The following is a 23,758-nucleotide window of genomic DNA, read 5'->3' on the forward strand; positions in this document are numbered from 1 at the left end:
GTATGCAAGATAACAATAGTGATGCCTTGCCTTTGGCAAGCACCACTAACTAGAATGTACATTTCCTGAAGAAAATGTGAGTGGTGCTTGCCGTGGCAAAACTCGGCGCTGGGCAGATACTACAGTGTTCTGCGCGATTGTAGAGAGCCAACTCCCATGTCTGTACGATGTTGTGGAGCTGAGATATGGCTTCTTTACATTGCTATACGGTTGCTAGGGTTCTCTATATGGTTGCTAGGGTGTAGCTACACAGTTACCATGGTCATACTTACAGACTGGTTTTTCAGCCCAAACAAAAGAGGCCACCCCCATATCTATACCACTTTCTGGTGCTGACAAATTGCTTATTCATGTGTTTGTTCAGTTGCTAAGGTACTCTAAATGGTTGCTATGGTGTGGCTATACAGTTTATGTGATGGTATTTAAAGACTATTTGACAGTCTGAATCAACAGAGCCCAACCCCATGTTTCTACAATGTTATGGTGCTGAAAAATTGTTTGTTAATGTCCTTTTACGGTTGCTAGGGTGCTGTAAGTGGTTGCTAGGGCATAGTTATGAGGTTGTCATGTTAATACTTATTGGCTGCTTGATAGGCCGAGTCAAAAGAGCCCTCCCCCAAATCTCTGTGACCTCCTGATCCAAAGATATAATCTCACAAATTTTGTGCCAATGTTAAGTCTATGGGACTTTTTCGCCCAAATTGTTTCATCCACCAGACGAACATCGTACACTCAATTACTTATAAAAGATATAGCACACCTCTATAACTGGGAGGTTACTAAGCGTGTTGCTAAGCGGTTGGTAGTTGTCACACATCATTACTATGTAGTTTTATAGAGTTATTTGTATGTTCTTAGCCTGATTTAACACTTAGCTAATCACTATTAGCATGTAGCTATTCACTGCTAGTATGTGTAGCATGCATGAGGAAAGTCCTGTTTGCGATCACGAGTCAAAAGAGCAAAACCTGCATGTTTATATGACACTTTTATCCAGAGATATCCTTTTTGATCTGTTTTCAATGGAGGTCTATGGGGTGGTTGCTAGGGTGCTGTAAGTGGTTGCTAGGGTGTGGCTATGAAGATCATAGGTCATTACTTATTAGTTACTTAAAAGATGAGTCAAATGAGTGTGTGTGAGTTACAGAGAGAGAGAGAGAGAAGGGGCTCTAAGGGCCTGCGTGTGTGTGTGTGTGTGAGAAAGTGACAGTTGAGATTCAAATTCACGAACATTCCGCCAATGTAAGTCAATGGGACTTTTTTGCCCGCTTTTTCGTCCGCTGTGTGAACATCGTAGGTCCGATCGCTTAGAAAAGATATAGCCCACATCTCCTCAATGAGCCGGTCGATTTGACGCCTCATTCATGGGTCTGTGACAAACGGTGCAGGAGGAGTAGCGAATCGAAGTTTTGTCCAGAAGAAGAATAAGAAGAAGCAGAAGAATAATAAGTATGCAAGATAACAATAGTGATGCCTTGCCTTTGGCAAGCACCACTAACTAGATAAAAAAGTTCGTCGAGACAAACTTTAAGTTGGCTTGAGAAAGACGGAGCAGAAAGTTTGAAAAAGTTTAAAAAAGTTTTAAGTTTGATGGTTTTCAGTATGAAATAGTTTGAAGTTTAAAGTAGTTTTACAAACTTAAGGCAATACAGTCTGACATAGATAGATAGATAGATAGATAGATAAAGTCAGATTATAGATAGATAGATAGATAGATAGATAGATGAAGTCAGATTATAGATAGATAGATAAGAAACATTAGATAGATGAGTTTGAATGGATTAGAAATAGTATTGAGGTCAGTATGACCTCAGTCAACTTTCTTTAGTTAAAAAATGTTTCCCTTCATCTCAGTGGAATAAGATTTTGTGACTTTTCAACATTTTCTATCTGTATCCACATAAAAAAAAAGGGCTTGATTCGGTTGTTCTGAAGGTATGTATTTTTTATTTTTTTTTACTAATATGGTCTTTGGGGTCAATATGACCCCATTTGAAAATGAATGGGAAATACGAAAAAATGTATATATATTTTTTTTAATTTGTCAAAAAATAATAATAAATCCAGCATAGGTCTGAAAATTTTCACACAGAAATGAAGGCCTGGTACTAGATCACAAATGCAATGTAGAAAAGACGCGCACACACATACAAAAACACACATGTGTGACTGCAACAAAGAGCATTTTTATAGAAATTGGCAAATAAAATCAATAAATTCTGCATAAATCTGAAAATGTCCACACAACAAAATTAAAGCCTGATACTAGAGCACAAATGCAATGTGGAACGAGCATACTCACTCACGTACGTACACACACACTCTCTTACACACATACCCGCCATTCATATCTGCTTATTGCAGTTGTTTTTTAGTTTAGTTTTTTTTTTTCATTGTGATTTTATTTACATTTGTCAAAAAAAAAAAAAACATTTATTTTACTTTTTGGATTGAAATAAATATGTACCTGCAATCAAGTTTCAGTGACAACTTGTGTGGCATTTCTGCAAATTTATGTGGCATTATTGCAAAAGCGAGCACTTATACTGTTTTTAATGTATTTTATAATGTTTAAATATATAATTACAAAATATATATATCATGAAAAGTTGTGTATTTTATAATGTTTAAATATATAATTACCAAATATATATCAGAAAAGTTGTGAGAGGAGCAGTTGACCACTTCCAGAAAAATGAATGGCTCTCTATGGGCCTCTGCTGGATATATATGGTCATTACACTATTCTTTCAAAAACTGTGATTTCTACAAGTTTTTCTCTAACCACCAGATGGCAGTATTGTACACCTAACACCTAGATCAATATCCAGAAACAGTTTAAATTAAATTTAGATCATCATTTAAGAGATTTACTCATAAAAATGTAATATTTCACATGCAAGCTAATGGTGTAGTTGAGGATTTTTGTGGTAAACAGGTACAAAAGTACTTCATATCTCCCAAAACACAGCATTAATGTATAGATGAGAAGTAAACAACAAAAAAAGATATATGATTTGTATGATTAAAAATTTATAAATGTTTTACAATTACTCTTTCAATCTTCACATTTTCTGTTTATTTCTTGTGTGCGTGTGTTTGTGTGTGTTAAATAGGGAAGGTATGTTTGTTTGTGTGTGTGTGTGTGTGTGTGTGTGTGTGTGTGTGTGTGTGTGTGTGCGTGCGTGTGTGTTAGATAAAGAATGAATGGAGAGTGAATGTCCTTTAGATAGATAGATAGATAGATAGATGAGTTTGATTGGGTTAGAAATAGTACATAGAAGGGAAGTCTGATAGATAGATAGATAGATAGATAGATAGATAGAGATAGATGAGTTTGATTGGGTTAGAAATAGTACATAGAAGGGAAGTCTGATTGAGTCTAATGGGCTTCAGTGTGTTTAGATTTAAATTTTGACAGTTGGAGTTTGACGGAATGTTCAGATGAGCCAAGACTATTCAATGTAAGTCTATGGGATTTTTTATGATATTTAATCTTTATTTTTATGAAAACCGTAAGTCGGATTAGTTAGAAAAGATATAGCACGCTAAGTCAGATCAGTCTCAAGACTTGGGCTGAGTTTGGAGTTTGTAGAGTTAAAGCTCTAGGAGGAGTAGCAGTCAGAAATTTTAGTCTCAGAAAAAGAATAATAAGAAGTTTAAGTACAATATCAGTAAGTTGGCTTTCTCAAGCCAACTTAATAAGTATGCAAGAGAATAATAGTGATGCCTTGCCTTTGGCAAGCACCACTAATAAGTTTAAATAGCATTTCAGTAAGTTGGCTTTCTCAAGCCAACTTAATAATATAGTATAATATTTTTGTATTTGAATGTTTAATCTTATCTTTATTACAGTAATTGTGAGTTTGGAACAGTTCACTATCAAGCATCAATCTTGATACAATATAATTGAAGCTGGCACAGGTATTGCAGAATTAATAGTAATATTAATATATAATACTAATAATCTATTATAGGTAACTTGGAGCTGGAACTGGATGATAGAGAGCTAATACTGTTAAACTGGTCAATTATTTAAGGTTGAACTCTTAAAATAATGAATTTACCACTGCAAAATTCACACACACACACACACACACACACACACACACACAAGTAGGCTACACACAAATATTCAGGACAGCCTACAGCCTTGACAGGGCTATTATGGAGAATATTATTCAGTTGTATTTCTTAATCTCATTAGCTGATAGACAATAAACAAACTTCATGCTCCTAGTTTTGCATTCAAATGATTTTAATTGTTTGTTTTTTTTTTACTATTTTTTATAAACCATCATTTGTGGCGTCTTCAACACTAATTGGTTCGTAACACCACAGAGCCTAATTAGCATAGCATGTGAGCTACATTTACATTCATTCATGCATTTAGCAGACGCTTTTATCCAAAGCGACTTACAGTGCATTCAGCCTATACATTTTTTTTTTTTTTTTTTTAAATCGGTATGTAATACAGTACTTCAAATGTGCTTTCACTGCATTTCCTTGCATCTCCAAATAATTCTTGGTTTATTACAAAATGGCTTTAACTTTCTGATTAACACTAAATGTAGTAAATTCGTTTAGACAAGGGTTATGTTTATATTGCATTACAGTTAAAAATAATTCCACAATTTCTTCTGCATTTTCATTTTCTTTTGTGTTCTAGAGAAGGTATCAACATATATTGTCTCCGCTATTAACATGATTTATGGATGGAAGCAGAACTATTGTACACCGAAGCATTAGAAATGGCTTTTTTAAGGATTTGGCTACATTGAAGTGTTTCATGTCTTTTTTCTTTATTGTGTGACATAGACATTAATCATGTGACCAGACCACAAGATCTGTATGTAGCATAATAAAAATGCAAAGCGATTTTGAAAGAGATAGGAATATTATTTAGATCAGTTTATGGTTAACATCAACTTAAAGAACATGTATATGCAGAACTGTAATTGAACATGTTCAAGAGCAGTTGTAAAGATTACAAAGCATTATGAAAATGACAAGAGAAGCTGTATGCATTGATTTGTGTAAGCAGCATTCAGGAAGCATCAGTTCTGGGTGTCACACAGTGCTGGCGGATCTGGATTGATTTTCTTCAGCTTCTCCGTGATAGACACATACTGCCTTTTCCTCTCCTCCTCAGAGAGCGAAGACGGATTGATCTCCAGGAATTTATATGCATCTTTAGACTGAACGCTGAAGGCACCTTGAACTCTCTGACAGCACAAACCAAATATCTCCCAGTGCTGAAAGATAAAACACATGCCACCATTAATCACATGTACTAAAATATATTTGATTAAATATGTGGTCATAATTGAACTAGTTTCAACTTCAATAATGGGCTGCACTGATAAATAATAATAATAAAAAAAAACTAAAAAATCCTACATTTTTTCATGATGATTTTAAAGGGTTAGTTCAATGTAAACTACACCTTTCAAAGCCAAGAATGGTTGAAAAGATATCATTAAAGTCATCCATGTGTCTCCAAAGATTTAACCTCAATTTTATGAAGCAATGTGAATGCCTTTTTCGATGGAAAATAACCCGTCCTGTTGGTATTTGTTTATTCAGTTGGCGCACAGGAGCCTGACGTCCCGCGGCTGATAGATTGAGAATTAGGCTGGAAATTCACCTGTGGTTTCTGTTACTAAATAACTCAAAGCAGTAGAAATGTCTATGCCGGTGCCTCCAAAATGTACAGTTAGCCTGTAAAACCTTAATACATCCCAGAACGTTTATCTTAGAGTAATAAAAATGATTTATTACACGCAATCAACGTAAAGAAAGACAAGGCAACCACAATAAAACGAAGGAAACCTTTGAACTGTACTTCACATTATGAAATAAAAATACTTCCCAAATGAATTTGTTGTATTGAGTCTCTTTTAACCCCTTAACTGTCACTCACAGTTTTGAACACAGACATTATAGTGCACTATCCAAACTTAAATTTGTATAATTCATGAATGAAAACATTTTGTAACATGATTTTAATGTACCATTTCCATGGTAATGCAATGTCTGATTTTAAAATGGGTTTCAAAGTTTTCTACTGATAAATAATTTCTTCTGATTTCTAATTCGTGAGGCAACTAAGAAGACTTTCTGTGACAGGTCAGAATTCCTGTTATGATGTAGATTTTTTTCAGGTGCACTCTTGTCATAAATTAATCTATTACTTTTCCTACATAATTTTTTAACAGAAAAAGTGGTAAAATACCTATTTAGGAGTCTTAGACCTTTCCAACGATATATAGTTTGTCATGATTAGATTAGGATTTAATTGTAAAATAGTGAAGTAAACGTAGGCGTCCCACAGAGGGGACGGTGACAGTTAAGAGGTTAAACCCAAACGACCCTTGTTTGCATGTATAAACAACAACGAGGAACCCTGATTGGTCGATGGCGGTCTGTCTCTCAAACAGGGAGAATGTCCTCATTGGCTAAATATGAGACATCATTGTATCAGTATATATTATTGAAGCACAACAACAGAAACATTTTACATTAATTGCTTTTGAAAACACACACGATCAATGAAACATCTTAACATATACGTTTTTCTTCAATTTTGAGTATGTTACAGAAATAATGTAATAATTGAATCAATTCTAAATGTATTAAATGTGATAATATCTAGATTCAACAAATAACAGGTGACTGCACAGAATCCATCTACTGGGCATTATTGTCACCTTTTTGAAGTCATGTTATTTTTTTCTCATCATATTTCAGCAATCTCTCCCAATATGGTTTTTTAAACTGATAAATGTGTAGATGCTTACTCTAGTTTTTATGTAGCAGAATCTTTTATAAGATCGTGTGTAAGGGACCATTTTAAATATTGTAATTATGTTCCTAGTATACGAAGTATGGATGAATTGTGTTATGAAATATTGAAGATGTTTGTTTAATTTAATTTGCGATTTGACAGATTTTATGTATCTTGAATGTTTTTGCACCCTGAGTGTGTTTACATATTGAAACCGGAAATTAGGGATGTGCGGGTCTAGTCGACTAAACGGTACAGCTCCTGCTAGTCGACACTGAAATCAATAGTCGATTACACGAGAAAAAAAAAAATACCATAATTTTAACGTTACATTTAAAACATTTTAACAACGAGCTAAAATAAAACTTTTGAAAAATAATAAATATCAAAATATTTCAATATATAAATATTTTTAAAAGCGTATCTGGGCGGAAACTATATTTTTACCTCAGACCTCGCATGCCTTTTCTTCATGTCAGTTGCGGCGAGCTCGAAATGACCAGCGAAGATCCAGCAAGGTGTGGGATTATGTTGAATTAGAAGGAAACGGAAAAGTTTTGTGTAAACTGTGTAATGTCTAATTGGCTTACAATAACTCTACTGGAGCGATAATCATATTCAATACAGGCACGTATGCGTTAGCTTGGAGGCTAGCCAAAGCCAGCAATGTCAATGTCATGCACTACAACCCGCTGCTGCGGTCCTCGATCCCATCCGCGCCATCTATTCCTCGAAGACCCACTTCGGTGGTGGTGCGGGATTTCCATGCTCTTTTCGAAACTGTCTGCTTGCTTGTAGTTATCTCTCTGCGTGCCTGTGACTTCAGTTCCTGCCGAGTGCGTTTTTTTTTCAAGAGCAGAATCGCCTCTAGTCCCGTCTTTCGCCAGACCACATTAACATGTTAAATTCACTGAACAAATGCGCATGGTCTGAATAAGTAAAACGAGCATTGTTTTGTTTTTAGACAATATAGCCAACATGAAGTACATTTTTAAAAGCCGTTTTAATGCTATTCCTTGATAAACTTTCCTATTGTTTTTGACTTGTGTTTTAATATGTTGGCTACCGTTATATGAAAATGAAGAATTCTGTCAGTCTATTCTCCATTTCTGCGTTGCTCCAGCTGATCTGAATAAATAAACTATGCACTGGTTTATGTTGAGTTATGCTCTTCCTTTTTTTCTGTTTAACGGCCACCTAAAATTAAATGATGATAACATGAGGCAAGCATACGGCATAATCGTGACCTATTTTTAGCAGATTTCATTGACAGTGTGATGCAAAGATTAAGTATTTCAAGTGTAGGCTGTTATACACGCACAGTTTTTTTTCTTTTGCCATTTTTGGGGGGTTTCTAACTTTTAGACTAGTCGACTAGTTGGATACAAAACTTCCGTTTAAATTAGTCGTAGCGCACATCCCTACCGAAAATCATGAACATTTGTGCTGAAATTGTCCTTCTTGGACACCGTAGTGATCGGGTGGACTAATAAGCTTAATAAGATGGCGGGTGGATGTGAATGTGAGAAGCTGATCGTTTGAGCCTATATTGTTTTAATGTGGATTTTATACTTCGTATCATTTTGAAATGAATTCGACGCATGTCTGATGATGACGAAAGGATTATCATATTTGATTTGCATTCCTTGGTGAGCGTAGTGAGGTATGTTGATTGTAATTAAAGAAATACTTGAACGTTTGTTGTGTACTGTAATCGATTGTGATGTTTATTTATGCAATTCAACATGTTTACGAGTCTATGCTTGAATTATGAATCTTGTCATTTGTATGTGTTAAAACACATGCTGTGGGGTGTTGTGAGTCGCTTCAAGGTGTACGGAATAAAGATGCTGTTTGAAAACATCGCAAAGTTCTCGTGAACGTCAGCTTACAGAGAAAGGTAAACAGATGCGTGAACAGGAAGCAAAAAAACATTTAAAGGCATTTTTGAGAGCTTATGAATCCTGCAAGAAGGTAGTGAGAGTAGCTAGGATAAGACTTATGGGATTTTGTGTGAAAGATGACCTCGATAATATAAATGAAACTGTTCAAGGTGGATATGATTGTGTAAATCAAACTCATGAAGTTCTTCAACGCAATTCTCTTAATACCTTAGACGTTGTGCAAAAAATGGATGCTTGTAATACACTAACTACAGAGATATGTGATCTTGTCTCTAAACGATTTGAAGTTGACCTAGATCAAGGGACTTTTAAAGAAGAAGTTGAAAAGGAAAGAGTGCGAATGATTTTAAATAGAGATTAAAGAAATCTATTTTTGGCAATACAAACACAGAAAGCGTCATGTCAGAGAAATTAGACAATCCGTCAGTCATTAGTTCTAAAGCCTCTAGCAATAATGGGCCATAAAGTGGCATTACTGCAGAAAATGATTTCCAGAACAAAGCTATTCAGTTACTAGGCCACTAGTCAAAATAAAGTGTAAAATCTAAATGAATATTAAAGTGCATAACTTGTGATAAAATGTAGAAGTAACACAAAACAGGTGCCTAAAAAGGACATTATAGCCATGTACTGGGCACTACTGCCACAACATGACTTGATCTGACTTGATTTGAATCTGACCCAATACATGACAAATTCCTACAGTTTGTCTTGTATTTAATTTACAGAAGTGTAGATTTTCACAGTCTTGAGGTTATATAAATATGCTCATTTGCACATGCACATTAATAGCAAAGAGGAGAAATAAACATGTAAATAAAATAAAATCATAAAAGTGGATAATGTTACAACACTACCATACTGTTTGTCTCCTCGGTCATTTCTGACCTGAACCAGACGCCACTTTAAAGTAAAAAGTAAAGTAGCGTCAGAAATGACAGAGGAGACAAACAGTAAGGGCTCCTTGTTAAAAAAACTCTGTTTTTTGATTTGTCTAGAATAACAAACATGCTATGCACAACTGTGCATTTATTTATTTATTTTTATCTTTTTAATTTAAAGTCGCACGGCATCCTCGTCTGATTCTAGTTAAGATGGTAATAACTTTCAATGATCAGACACTAGTATCTTGCTTCAGATTACAAAACTCTTTGCTTTGGATTCTAGAAAATATAGCATCAGCTGTACACTATTAATCAGAGTATATTATGAATAAACAAAAAACAACATAGGAAATGAAAGTGAGAACTCAGAGAGCTCATGAAAAGCATAATCAAATTACATCAGGAACATTTGCTCGACGTCTAACTTACCTTTCCTGCATCGTCAATGGAGCTCAGAAACTCATCCTTCATGTCCTCCATGTCAACGAGTTCCTCCCCAGCAAAGGTTTTTTCTTTCAGCATGTTCAGAATAGAATCCACCTTCTCCCAAAACATTTCAAGAGTAATCAGAATTTGTTGGATCTGAGAAAGACACACCTGGACTTCCTTCAGATGCTCAGGATCAGGGATCTCACCTGGAATGATTTATGAGAGATCGTTGTGAAGAACATGTCAAGAGCATAACATGCATGCAGATGCATTCACTGTAATCATAGAGAGATTCTCACCCTTCATCTCATTAGATTTTTCCGCTTTTTTTTCTTCAGTCTCTTTTTGTTCTCGATACACGTCACTGGTGCATGTTTGCACACTTTTTCTGTGTTGATCATACCTGAATAATACAGTGCATTTCAAATAAATAATTGAATACAGCGATGTGGTCCGGATTTTATTTGCACAAGACACTGAACAATTTTCTTAAAGAGGACGTATTATTATGCACAAATGTAATTCTATACAACAGTTCGATAGGCACTTTCACACTGGATGAACGTTTTCATAGTTCCTAGAACTATTGGCGTTAGTTCCCAGTTTTTGGCGTGCTCACACCGCAGGAACTAGGAACGGTTTCAGTTGTAGGAACGCTGTTTGGGGAACTACTTCAGAGTAGGGTCTAAAACAGTTCTACAGGAAGTGTTGTGCATCTCTGATCAATACAGCAGCGTTTGATTTCTAAATGAATCAAAAAGAAGAGTGCTTACTAATGTAGAGAAGACCTTCCTTTCTTCTCTTTTTTCATGCTCAAACACTAACTTTACACATATCATTTCTATATGATCTATACCTATATACATTGACACTTTTTACAAAAAATATATTATTGTTATGACCCAAAACATCTTGTGATCCATGACCCTGAATAGCAAATTATTTGAATACTTAAAAATAATCACCATCTGAACAAACAAGACAACAACAACAACAACAAAAAAAGACGACTCTGGACATCAAATTTAGCTGCAATTATAAAATCACCCATGTGTTTCCCCTTTGAATTAAGTTGGCACATATTTGTTCCTATAAGATATTACTAATATTTTCACCTCTTCACTGTGTCATCCACTTGTGCTACGATGTCTTTGATCAACTCTTTGGCTTCCATCAGGTACCTCACCGCCAAAACAGGTTTGTTCTTCTCCACAGCTTGTTTCAGTATTGGAAACAGGGAGGTGAGCAGGTTGGAAATCGTGCCGACACACTACGAGAAAACATCGATCACCAAGTTAATCATGTGATAGACTAGTAAATCATGACGATTCACAGTGACTACACAACCGTACACAGTTAAAAACATCAGCGAATCATAACAGTATAGTAACTTCTGAAGTTATGTGACGCTGTCATGACTAATTGTGGTCATTTCTTATTTTCTAGTTTTCTCTTCCTGTTCTAGCTCGTTGTGACAAGTTTGAGTCCAAATATTGTCCGGTGTACCTGTGCTGCTTAGTTCTTCTGTTAGCTGTGCATTGCTGTGTTGTCTTGTGATATAAAGCTGTCATGTTTAAGTTCAACAGTTGGATTATTATTATCTTCATGCATGGATCACATTGTTTTTAGACTGCTTCTCAATGTTTTCCACCCAATTCTATGGCTCGCCTCCTCTGCTGATGCTGTGTGGTATTCTAGCTTTGCCTTCTCTGCACTTTCCTTCCTGTGATGGCCTGAAGCAAGCTCTATCTGTGAATCCAGTCTTTGCTGATTTTGATGAATCTTTGACTCCTCTCGGTCCAGAGCATGGGCGTCACTAGGAGGGCTTTCTACTCAGCTCCCCCTAAAAATTTGTGATTAACTCCATAAACTATACACAAATTCGTGATCGCCTCAGTCCCCTTTAAATTGTTAATTTAAAATGGCGGCAGACTTGGATCGGCTCCTCCATACAGTCATGCTCAGAAATGATTAAAGACAGTGACAGAGAGCACCTTTTGAAAGTTAATCACAGCATCCACACAATCCACTGTCCAGCCTCATAGCTGAAGTGTTAAAGCGGGAAAGACTCTTTTAGAAGAAACATTTAAATCAGAGGGCTGATAGCTGACATTGATGTTATGATGAATTAGGCCTCATACCTTCAGCAGAAGGGCTTCAGAGGATCTGAACAGCAGTTGTGTTTCAATAGCTTGATCTCTGATCAGACGCTCCAGCTTTGGGAATCCTCCCAGACTCAGGAAAGCCAGGTGATAAAGGAGAGCCGTTCGCTCCGCAGATGGAAGAAGCTCCTGAATGAAATCCGCTCTCAATGTAGAGTTGTCATCGACAATCACTGAAATATTTCAAACATTTGTGATGGTTAACAAGCTTTGGCATTCAGTAGCTAATGGATGAAAAAGTATACTGTACAAATAAAAGGCTATTTTGGTTTGAACTTGTTTTAATTAAATCAATACACTCTAAAAAATGTTGAGTTGTTTTCAATCCATGGCTGGGTAACAGCAACCCAGCATAGCTTACATTTATAATCCAATGTGTGTTTTGTCCAATATTTACCCAGCCATGCGTTTACCCAACCACTGTCATAACATTTTAAAACTCACCCTATTTCCAAGGCCCTGGTTACGCCTGTTATTAAGATGCATTTTGGTCAATCAGATCACAGGTGGACGAAGGAGACACATACGTGTTAACACCTGCTGTCTCTTTTGTCCACTTTCAACCACTTCTGTCCTGATTGAAGGAGAGGATTCATGGTGAGCAAATGAATGGGTGCATGCAATTTACATATAAACATGACCGGAGACGGCAGAAAAACATACTGACAGCAGCGGTTTTCATTTCTGCAATGTGTTAGAAATCCGGAATGGTGAGAGAACTTTTATCTCTTAGCTGAAAATGTTGAAATCCTGTCTGGCTTGGGCACTTTCCATAATGTTTACGCGTTATATCTGTAGGCGGACTTTTGTGGCTATTTGAACACATTCGACCACATGAGCGTCTACACCAGGGCTATTCAATTGGCGGCCCGCGGGCCCAATCCGGCCTGCCATTCATCTTCATCCGGTCCGAGGAAGAGTGCACAGGTCGCACATTCACCTTGAATTGTTCTTGCACTAATTAGTTTGTCCACAAGGTGGCAGCACTGGCCCGGGCCAGCCAAAAAGAAAGACGCAATAACAACAATCTGCCGGAGACTGCAACAATCTAACAATCAATAGATGGCAGCGTTGACAAGCGCTTATGTGAGTTATGAGATCCACAATTGTAACGTTAGTTTAAACAAGTTTAAAGACAGTGTTATCGGTCATAACTTCTGGCGAGAAATAGCGGCAACACTGGACGAAGATTTTTATCAAAGCAGGAAGTATAGTTTGAAAATCTGCGTGTTTGGCTGTTACTCATAAACACAGTCTTAAATCAGTTATAAAATCCTCAATGACTGTAAAGAGTTGGGAAAATTGTTGGGAGGGTTTTATTAAAGAAACAGCACTGCTTTTAAAGCGAAGCCTGCTGCAGTCTGTGATTGATGTAAATCAAAGAAAAAAAGAAAAAGAGAAATCACTTGAGCTCTGCTCGCTGATTAACTTTTGTAGCTTGAATAAAGAATAGTCAATATAGCTTATGCATACAATTTATAGTTTATGTGAAAATTGTTTTAAGTTCACTTATAAAAAGATATATTTTTCATTAAAAATAATATAACATTTCAATTATACTGTAATATTAAATGGCTATAATTAATGTCTAAATTTAAAGGGAAAAAATGGATTTAATAGAGACAACAGAAACATTGTTTGTATCAATGATTCTTCATTAACAATAGGCTAGTAAAAAGATGCCATTAAACACATATTTAAAATATACCATCTTTGTTGTTTCTATATTCATTTGAAAGTTCAGTGTGAAAATATGACAATACAAATATATTAATATGCGTTTAGTCACATTATTTGAATTAATTATAGAAAAAATGTGTGAATTTTTTTTATTTATTTTTTTATTGAATGGCAGACAGCACTAATGTTAACCTTTTATGTTACTGTTGGTAATATTAGTTAATTTTACAGCTGAATATGCATTTAAATTTAATGTCCAATTTTATAGGCCCCCCAGAAAAAGATCGGGACGGCCCCCACATCCTTGGCCCCCTTCAAATGTTCAATTCGATAATCCGGCCCTCAAATGAAGTTAATTGAATAGCCCTGCCCTAGACCCTGAATACAATCCCGTCGAATGCGTTTTCGACTACCTCTGGAAGTGGTTGAAAGTGGACAAGCTCAAAACGTTTTACACCCTGTGTTTAGCGTCGTCCACTTGTGATCTGACTGACCAGGTGTAAACAGGGCTTCAAAAACCTGAAAATACTCCAAAATACTTCCTCTGTCGCCACTGGATTGACCATTCGTTTTTAATGAACTCTTCTTTTCATACAGCTGCTTTGAAATGCATTATGATTTGTGAGATAAAGTTTAAAACATGCCAAATAATGTTAAATTCATGTTTATATTGGGAACACAAACCTTTAAGAAACATATTAGATGCAGTCATTAAAACCCGTTGTTGCAAAGGACACGTATCACATACTCAGGTTTATTACCTAGCGCAGTCTTCTGTAAAAATACTGAAAGAATCCTATAGTGTGGGGAGTCACTACATTTTAGAATTAGAAGATGACTCGGTGACACTTTATAAAAACTTTCATTAATAAATCATCAACAAACATTATGTTCATTAGTTCACGGATCATTAGTTAATATATATTCACATATCTAGAAACATGAAATAATGTGCTTGTTAATTTTTTTACTAATAAATGTATTAAACATTACCTAACAATTACGTTTCATGTAAATAAAAATGCTTACAAATGTCATTAAACTTCTAATTTATTAATATAATCATGCACATCTTGAAAATCTACAAATAATTTTAAGAGATGTTATACAATTATACAATGATTAAAAGCTTTTGTTAAAGCACAACACTTCAGCTGGTGTTGAGGTGTGATACGGGTATAAGGTCAGGAACAGGTTTGGTGCTATGGGTTGGTTTAAGGTTAGTTAACAGGTCAACAGTGTACAGGGGTCAATTTGATTACTATAAGGGAACACGATTCAGTCTGTTTATATTACATTGTTTTGATAAATGATAAAAGTATTTTCTTGAGGAATATTCTCTTTAGTGATACACAATACTATAGTAATCTAGGTGTTGAGTTAATAAAAACATGTTTTGCACCCAAATTGCAATATGTTGTCTTTAGCAAGCATTTAGCTAAACTTGTAACCACCCTTTATACAAGCATTGTTACAGTACCGAAAAGTGCCAGATAAAAGTCCAGTGGCAATAAAGATACAAAAAATTAGTAAATGTTTATGAACATTTACAAATGATGAATAGTCTCAACTTTAGATTGGGTACTGCACAAGCATGAACAAATGATTAATAAATGATTTGTATAGATGTGAAAATAGGGCAAATTCCAGTCATTTGGGACAGTTTTTGCCATCAAAATGACCGCTAATAAAGGTACTAATGATTAATAAATGTTTATAAACAGTTACCAATAATGAATAGTTTCCACTTTAGATTGGGTACTGCAAAAACATTAACAAATAATTAATAAATCATTTTAGATGTGTAAATAGTAGAAGTCCACACAACAAACAAAGACCAGGAACCCCCCTATCTGAGGGCTGTCCCCCCTAAAAATATCATTACAACAACTATGTGTATTGTAAATAATATAATGGACATATACTTAAAATAATTGTGTAAGTAGTAAAAGAATCTAAACGCAAAAAAGCGTACAGTTCCTCCTCCCTTGCCTCACAGTGGTTTGGTTTCACGCTGCTTGCTTTCCCCCTTTACCTCACCGACACACACACACACACGAGTCCGGTGGAGAGAACCGAGTTCTGCAGTAGTTAAGTAGTCTCAATGCTATTTGCTATTAATGCTATCGAACCTAAAAACCCCACATGTAATAACCTAGAACACTATCTAACACTTGATGGCTGCTCTGTCAATTCTTCTTCATCAGTCAGGAACCTAGGTGTGCTGTTTGATAGCAATCTTTACATCTTTACATCGTAAGATGAATGGCATCTACGCTAATATTTGTCTGTTTCTTTCCTATTCTGTTTCTCAGTCCGTATCCGATCAGATGGTGGATCAGCACCAAGAGATGATGTCTACAGCCCTGATCGTCAGCGGAGAGCCCCTGAGACATACATTTAAATTATAATAAACAATAAAAATAAAAATACACAGAGAAACAATAAATGCATTAAACTAAAATATTATGTCAATAAAATAAAATAATTAACCTCTCAAATAAAATAATGATGTGTTTTTTTTTTAAGAATTAAAAATAATCTAATTTTGTAGTTTGACAACGAACACATTGCAACCATGCTTGAGACGGCCCTGATCGCAACACATGAAGAAACACATTCAGAAAACACAGACATACACTCCCCTCCCTCCACACACAGCTCTCACAGAACACCAGACACACACACGAGCCAAAATGCTTTACATTTCTTGAAATAATAATTTCTGAACATTAAACATCGATTGTCAGTCTTTATTCACCTGTTTCTCGTGGCTTCTCTTTAAAACTCATATCAGTAAATAATGTAAATTATATCGCTAATGTCATAGAATAACATAGTTTAATAATAGCGGGGCACATTGTAACGCAGTGTTAAAACGTTCCCCATCTGCACAACTGGAATTAAAAACTGGTTAGTGTCTTCTGCTTGTTAGCGAAGCATCTAAACTGATAAATAACAGATTAGAGATTAAAATAATAGCAGATTTGTCTCATTTTAAATTAACACTAAAATATGAGTTGAAAAATTTACTTCAGCCAGGAATTTACTTTAATTATGGCAAAATAAATATTCAGCGATATCTTCAAAAGATTTTTGAATTTTGGTGCACTCTTTTTCTCTATATAATCTTGATATGGTAACTAGTAAATGCCGTAAATTTGGTTATGCTAGCATGTGTGGAAATATTTAAACCACACACGTTAAAACTAACCCCATTAAGTTTGTGCCCCGCGCTCCCCTACATCAGTCTTAGTACATAGCAAATCTACTCAGGTAAAGTTTTTAATAATTTATACATTTTATATGCAATTTGATCACTAATTATAAGGTTTCTTTTGCCTAATGACTTGTTTTTTAGTCTTAACAAACCCTTCCAGGACGTTGCAGGGAGGGTTTTGTTTGATAGTAGTAATGCACAATTGGTTTTCTGATGGTTACACTTTTAATAATAACAAATAAAGTATATCAATTTGGACAATGACTGACAATAGTGTACTAATAGTCACTACTCACCTATCGTGTTTTCAGTGTCCTTTTCCAGCTGTCCTCCAGCAAACTGCACCAGCCTAATATACAGTAGTGGCACTATAGGGCAGGGCCTGCTGGGGCTATAGCCCCGCCTTAAATTTGCATAGCACCAGAAGTCCTCCCAAGAATTTTCTAATAATTCTCCATTTTTTTACTTTCTTCAGTGTGACTTTCATTAAATATAAAAAGTCATTTTAAATCCTAAAAAATAAAGTTTTAATGAATATGAAGTGTTTTATAATATTATAAATGCAAACTTACATTTCCTACAGACACATTACAGCAAAATATATAAATAAGTGGCTTAAAACCTACATGCCTGTGAGACTTCTGCACAGTACTGTATATGTGACCCCACAAAAGCAGTCACAAGTAGCACAGGTATATTTGTAGCAATAGCCAAAATATACACTGTATGGATCAAAATTATTCATTTTTCCATCCAAAATCATTAGGATATTAAGTAAAGACCATGTTCCATGAAGATATTTTGTAAATTTCCTACCGTAAATTTATCAAAACTTTTACTAATTTTACTAATTTTTGATTCCATGTGACAGTATTAAATCTAGAGTATGATTTCGACAATGAGTAGGACCTGACACATGTTGTCTAACCCCAACAGAGAACAGAATGTCTAGAAATTCTGATCCCAGTGCATCTTTTTCATTATCAACATGGATATTAAAATCACCAACAATTAAGACTCTATCTGCAGCCAGCACTAACTCTGATAGAAAATCAGCAAATTCTTTAATAAAGTCTGTATGGTGCCCTGGTGGCCTGTATACAGTAGCCAGTACAAACATCACAGGGGATTTATCATTAACACTTGTTTCTCTAAATAATGTTATATGAAGCACCATTACTTCAAACGAGTTATACTTGAAGCCCGCCCTCTGAGAAATACTGAAAATATTGCTATAAATTGTAGCTACACCTCCCCCTTTACCTTTTGGACGCAGCTCATGTTTATAACAGTAATCTTGGGGGGAAGACTCGTTTAAAATAATGTTTATGAAATTTTGAATTTATCCGGTAGTACAACACAAGTTCTAAATCTTATGCACTCACTTGGGGTACATGAAAAGCAAAACTCTTCCACAGAATAGTTGACAAATCATTCCCTACTGATATAAGGCTTCCAGACATTATAAAACTGACCTGGCTGACCATTAACTAAACATGTTAAATATTCCAGTATGATTAGTTCCATTGAAATCTTGTGCCATCAAGATTTAGTTGGAGTCTTATCACTTATCCCATAAATATATTTTTCCTGGCTGTGAATGTGAGAAGATTGTAAAGTCTCTTTTCATTTGATTTTTGATTTAAAGCAAAGCTTTATATTGAGAACCTTATATAACAAACTCACTGACTTCTTTCCAGGTGTTTGAAAAGTTTTTTTTTTTTTTTCTGTAGGAGACAGACTTCTATTAGTACATAACAAAGTGTCCTTCAAAATATAGTTTCTAATCTGTAAAAAACGAAAAAAAAAAAGTCCTTAATAATTGGTATTTCTGTCTCAGATCCGCAAAGGACATTATGCCTTCTTCATCAAACATGTCCTTAAGCCGATTAATGCCTTGATTGCGCCAAAATTTAAACCTCCCATCAAATCTGCCTGGAGGGATGTCCGGGTTATTCACAGTTGGCATAAGTGCAGAGGTTACTTTAGTTCTTCCCTCATAGCGACAAACAGCCCTCCATGCCTTAAGTGTATTTACAGTTACAGGGTTATCACAGTTCTCCAATAAGGATTTTATTTTTTAGAAACAACAGATCCACAAGGGGAAGTTTCGACAATGAATGTTCAAGGTCCAACCAAGTGGAAGAATTATCGAGAACAACCCAATCAGAAATGTATCTTAAATGTGCAGACCATTGATATAGGTTAAATGAGTCCTGGTAGGAATGCACATATCCTCACAGAAATTGATATAAGATGTAACAGTCTCTGTGAGCTCGTCCAGATCGTTTGCAGCAGCTTCGAAAACAGTCCAATCAGTGAGAGAGAAACAGACTTGTAAAACCCACTCGATTTCATTAGTCCATCTTTTAACAGTTCTTAATACAAGTTTAGCAGATTTAAGTTTCTGCCTGTAGGTCGGTATGAGATGAACTAAACAGTGATCAGAGAGTCCTAAAGCTGCCCGTGGGACAGAGTGATATGCATCCTTTATCGCTGTGTAACAGTGATACAATAAATTACTGTCTCTGGTGGGACATGTGATGTGCTGTGTGTATTTTGGCAGTTCGCGGGAGAGATTTGCTTTATTAAAGTCCCCGAGAATTATTAAAACAGAGTCTGGGTGTTGTTGCTCAGTCTTTGTGATCTGATCAGCGAGTTTCTGTAAAGCTGAGCTCATGTGCGCTTGCGGAGGAATGTAAACACTCACAAGAATGAAGAGCTGGTCTCTTACATCAACCACCAAGCAGGTCTATGGTCGCGCCCCCTGTACAGGCTGGCACACCAGATCCTTGTGTGGTCCCCAAGGCAAACTCCTCTCGCTGAGAGCAGTTTACTTCCCTGGGCATCTCAATGTGAAAAGCAGACATCCTGTCGAGGCAAGGGCCGAGGCCCGGGGAATGGTTGCTTCACACCGAGGTGGTGAAGCAGATCTGGAGAGTGTTTGGCCAGGCACAGGTGGACCTCTTCGCTACTCAGGAGACAGCACAATGTCCCCTCTGCTACTCTCTGACTCATCCAGCTCCACTGGGGCTGGATGCCATGGTACAGACGTGGCCAAGGCTTCGTCTGTACGTTCTTCCCCCGATCGCTCTGCTCCTGGGAGTTCTGGCGAGAGTGCGCCGGGACGAGGTCAGTCTACTTCTGGTAGCACCGTTCTGGCCGGGCCGAGTATGGTTCTCGGACTTGATTTCTCCCCTCGACGGCTCTCCATGGGGGATTCCCGTCAGGAGGGATCTCCTCTCACAAGCAGGGGTCTATCACCCCCGCCCGGAGATGTTGACGTTGTGGGTGTGGCCCCTGAAGGGGCACAGCTCATAGCTTCCGGTCTCTCAACCGAGGTTGTTGAGACCATCCTCCAATCCAGAGCTCCCTCAACGAGGAAACTGTATGCCTTGAAGTGGAAACTTTTCACTTCATGGTGTGGAGACCGTCAGCTCGACCCAGTCAACTGCCCGATTGGTACAGTTCTGGAGTTCGTGCAGGCCGGTTCCTCCGCAGGGTTAACCCACTCCACCTTGAAGGTTTACGTGGTGGCAATTCGGCCTACCACACCTTTCTTGGTGGGCAATCAGTGGGTAGACACCCGCTAGTTACAAGTTTCCTCCAGAGGCTGAGGCCTCCGGCCAGAGAGCTTATGCTATGTGGTGGATCAGGATGCTATTCCATAGCCTTGAGTCCTCTGCTCTCTCCTTTCCTGGGGATCAAGACTCACTTCTCAGAAGTTGGCCTTCGGGATGCAAGCCCCACCCACTTTAGCCACTATGTGGCCTTTTTTCTCTCACCCTAGCTGTGCTCCATCCACACTAGGCAGGGATTTGTCAGTCTGGCGGCGTGGGCATCTCGTTCCCCTAGCGTTCTCGGATGCAGGAACGTCTCTAGGTCACGTATGTAACCCTAGTTCCTCGAGGCAACGAGACGCTGAGTCTCGAGGCCACACTTCCGGCATCCCTGCCAGCGCTTGCTTCATTCCTAGAAGCTGACGCCGGTTCCACCGCACGTGCTTTTATGCTTCCTGGCCATTACGTCACCCGCCCGTGACGTCTCGCCCATCCATTGGACAGATTACACTTGTATTCAGAGCCGGTCATGCTGAAGGCGTTCCCCTAGCGTTCTCGGACGTTCCCTCGAGGAACTAGGGTTACATACGTAACCTAGAGACGTTTTCATCTTGCCACTTTCTTGGTAAAAAAACCCACATTTTTACTCAAATTAATCAAAATGGATTTATAGCGTTTTGGAACCAAACTCTTCATGTGTAATGGACGCCTCGCAGATACAAACGGAGTGAATAATGTTTTATGTTTTGATTAAAAGATAGTTAACATTAAACGTCAACGAAACCCTAAGAATTCACAACATTTTTTACAATAGTGCTCTCATTATAACGTTATGTATATGATAGTAATTAATGTTCTGCATTTCTGTTTTGAGCTGCGCGTGCTGAATGACCAGTAGAATGAAGCATTTGATAGCAGGTTTTTAATCAATGGGATTTAACTCATTTATCTCATATAGAATACGCTTCATTATTTATTCAACATAATGTTAATATATCAAAGGCTATCTGCACAAAACGCCCCGATGCATGAACGTGTCTGCGCGGCTCTGACTGAATTAACTCCTTTTGAGGATGCGTTCTTCACGCAACAACGTGCAGAAACACGGGAACTAAACAGCGTTTTATTATAATAGTGTTCTCATTATAATGTTATGTGTATATGACAGTCCCAGTCATAGTCATTAATATTCTGCATAGTTGTTTGTCCTGCGTGCTGAAGAGATCATCACCTACAATGAAGCACTTTACTGCAGCGACTCAACCAAATGCATCTTATACGAGATAAATAATATATACATGATATGTATAAACTGGCTGAAATGTTTTGAAATCACTTGTATCCTGCCTGATCTAAAAAAATCCAGTCTTTCACTCTGCGTCAGTTTGAGTCTTGTTAAAGTTTTAAATCCTTGCCGCCAAGATGTTCCTCTGTCGGTCACGGATTATGGAAAATGAAACTTAAATCTATAATAGGGGTGGTTGGATTTATTCACGCCCGTTAAAATATTTATTTAAAGCTTTTTCTTTTCAGATTCTTATTTACAGCATTATCATAATAGGCTGTATGTGAAATCAGACATTGAGCACCCCCATATAGCCAAAATGGCATGATCATAACAACCTGCGAATATTCAATTGTGAGATTGGGAGTCGAATCAGGCTCCTCGAATCGAAGCATCGAATCGTCGACTATTCGGGGTCACCCCTAATATATTTATATACTGTATATATTGGACGACGCCACCATCAATCAGCCCAGGCATACTCAAGGAAAGAGAGATTCCTGCAGGCTCGAATGGAGAACCGAGCAGCTATTTCCATGGCCACGGGGAGAAACAGGAAAACAAAAGACTTTCAAAACACGAAAACTGGGAGAAGGGGCACCGCTAACACTATTGTTTAGGTCCGGTATTCTGTCACGTTCACCTACTGTAGAGGAGACGAGCAGACGAAGGAGCGCGGAAACGAAGGGGATTCACATCTACAGTCTTTATTCATCCAAATAAAGAAGCATATGGAACAGGCAGGAACACAAACTTAGCACGAGGGGCAGACATACAATACCGGACCCTGGATATTGGAAAACACAGGGCTTAAGTACTAGGGAGTAAACGAGGAGATTAATAGGACACAGCTGAAACAAATAGAACTCAAACGGGAACAGGAACAGGAAAACAAAATATGGGCACAAACACGGGAGAAACTGGGTCAAGGAGAGAACATGGGGAACAAAACACAAGACATAGGACTGACACTATGATGACTTTTGTTCTACCCACTGAAATGATAGAAGTACTTGCGTTGTCCAATCTATAAAAACTGTGTCTGTTCCCCGAATAGTGAGGTCAAATATAGATTTAATGCAGGATCTAGAAAAAATCTGATTGTGATTAAACCAGAAAAATGCATAATAAATAAACAAAAACCATTTTTAAAGCTTGGGCTCCTAAACATCAGAAATCAGAAAATGTTTCAGAGCCTGAAATGTCAGATTGGTCATGGCGTTGCAACTGTAGGGTTTGTACATAAATATAATTTAATTTAGCTCAAAGGGAATCTTTTATGATTTTATAGGGAATTTGAACAGAATCACTGTTTTGCGGCTGATCACTGAGTCGGCAGCGATTCACTGAACGAGCCGTATAACATTAATTCTGCACTGGATATTAAAATCCAAAATATAGTGAAAACACTATTAATAAGCACAGTAACAAGATCGGCAGATTAAGACATTAACTTGTAAGCACAAAACACAAGATACTTCTCTTTTCAATATAAATACGAGTTTATTTATATAAACCTAATCTAACATGAACACACGCATTCACACATTCACACGTTGCAGAAAAAGAGAAAGGATGAGTTTAGAGAATGAGAAAGTGAAATCCCAAGTTTATAGCAATATGTGCTATCACATAGACCTGAACAACCATCAATCACTTAATTAACCCTCGCACTGAGTTTCTCAATGAGGCTAAAATTTATATTAAATGCACCAGTTCAGTTAGAATCTGGAGTTGTTTTACTTGCGTTGCCTTGTGTTACAGGGATTCCCTTCTGTCGTCGTCGTTGCAGGAAAGGGGTTTTCCCGAGTTGGTGATTGGCTGGAAGTTCAGTAGTCTTTGAAGTG

The 23,758-nt window shown here is 37.1% G+C and overlaps 1 protein-coding gene across 9 annotated transcripts in view; it reads right to left on the minus strand.

Moving 5' to 3' along the window:
• Positions 1-2,020: 2,020 nt before the first annotated feature.
• Positions 2,021-23,758, minus strand: part of LOC131536770 (stonustoxin subunit alpha-like) — an 86,180-nt gene continuing 64,442 nt past the window's right edge. For all 9 annotated transcript variants that reach the window (XM_058769883.1, XM_058769881.1, XM_058769886.1 and 6 more), the window contains 5 exons: positions 12,146-12,339; positions 11,120-11,274; positions 10,304-10,407; positions 10,005-10,210; positions 2,021-5,255 (listed from right to left, as the gene is read on the minus strand). In XM_058769883.1, coding sequence (XP_058625866.1) covers positions 5,058-5,255; positions 10,005-10,210; positions 10,304-10,407; positions 11,120-11,274; positions 12,146-12,339 — 857 coding nt within the window. In that variant the 3' untranslated portion in view covers positions 2,021-5,057. The remainder of the gene's footprint in view (positions 5,256-10,004; positions 10,211-10,303; positions 10,408-11,119; positions 11,275-12,145; positions 12,340-23,758) is intronic.

This window comes from Onychostoma macrolepis, chromosome 03 (genome assembly GCF_012432095.1).
Source record: "Onychostoma macrolepis isolate SWU-2019 chromosome 03, ASM1243209v1, whole genome shotgun sequence".
NCBI lineage: Eukaryota > Metazoa > Chordata > Actinopteri > Cypriniformes > Cyprinidae > Onychostoma > Onychostoma macrolepis.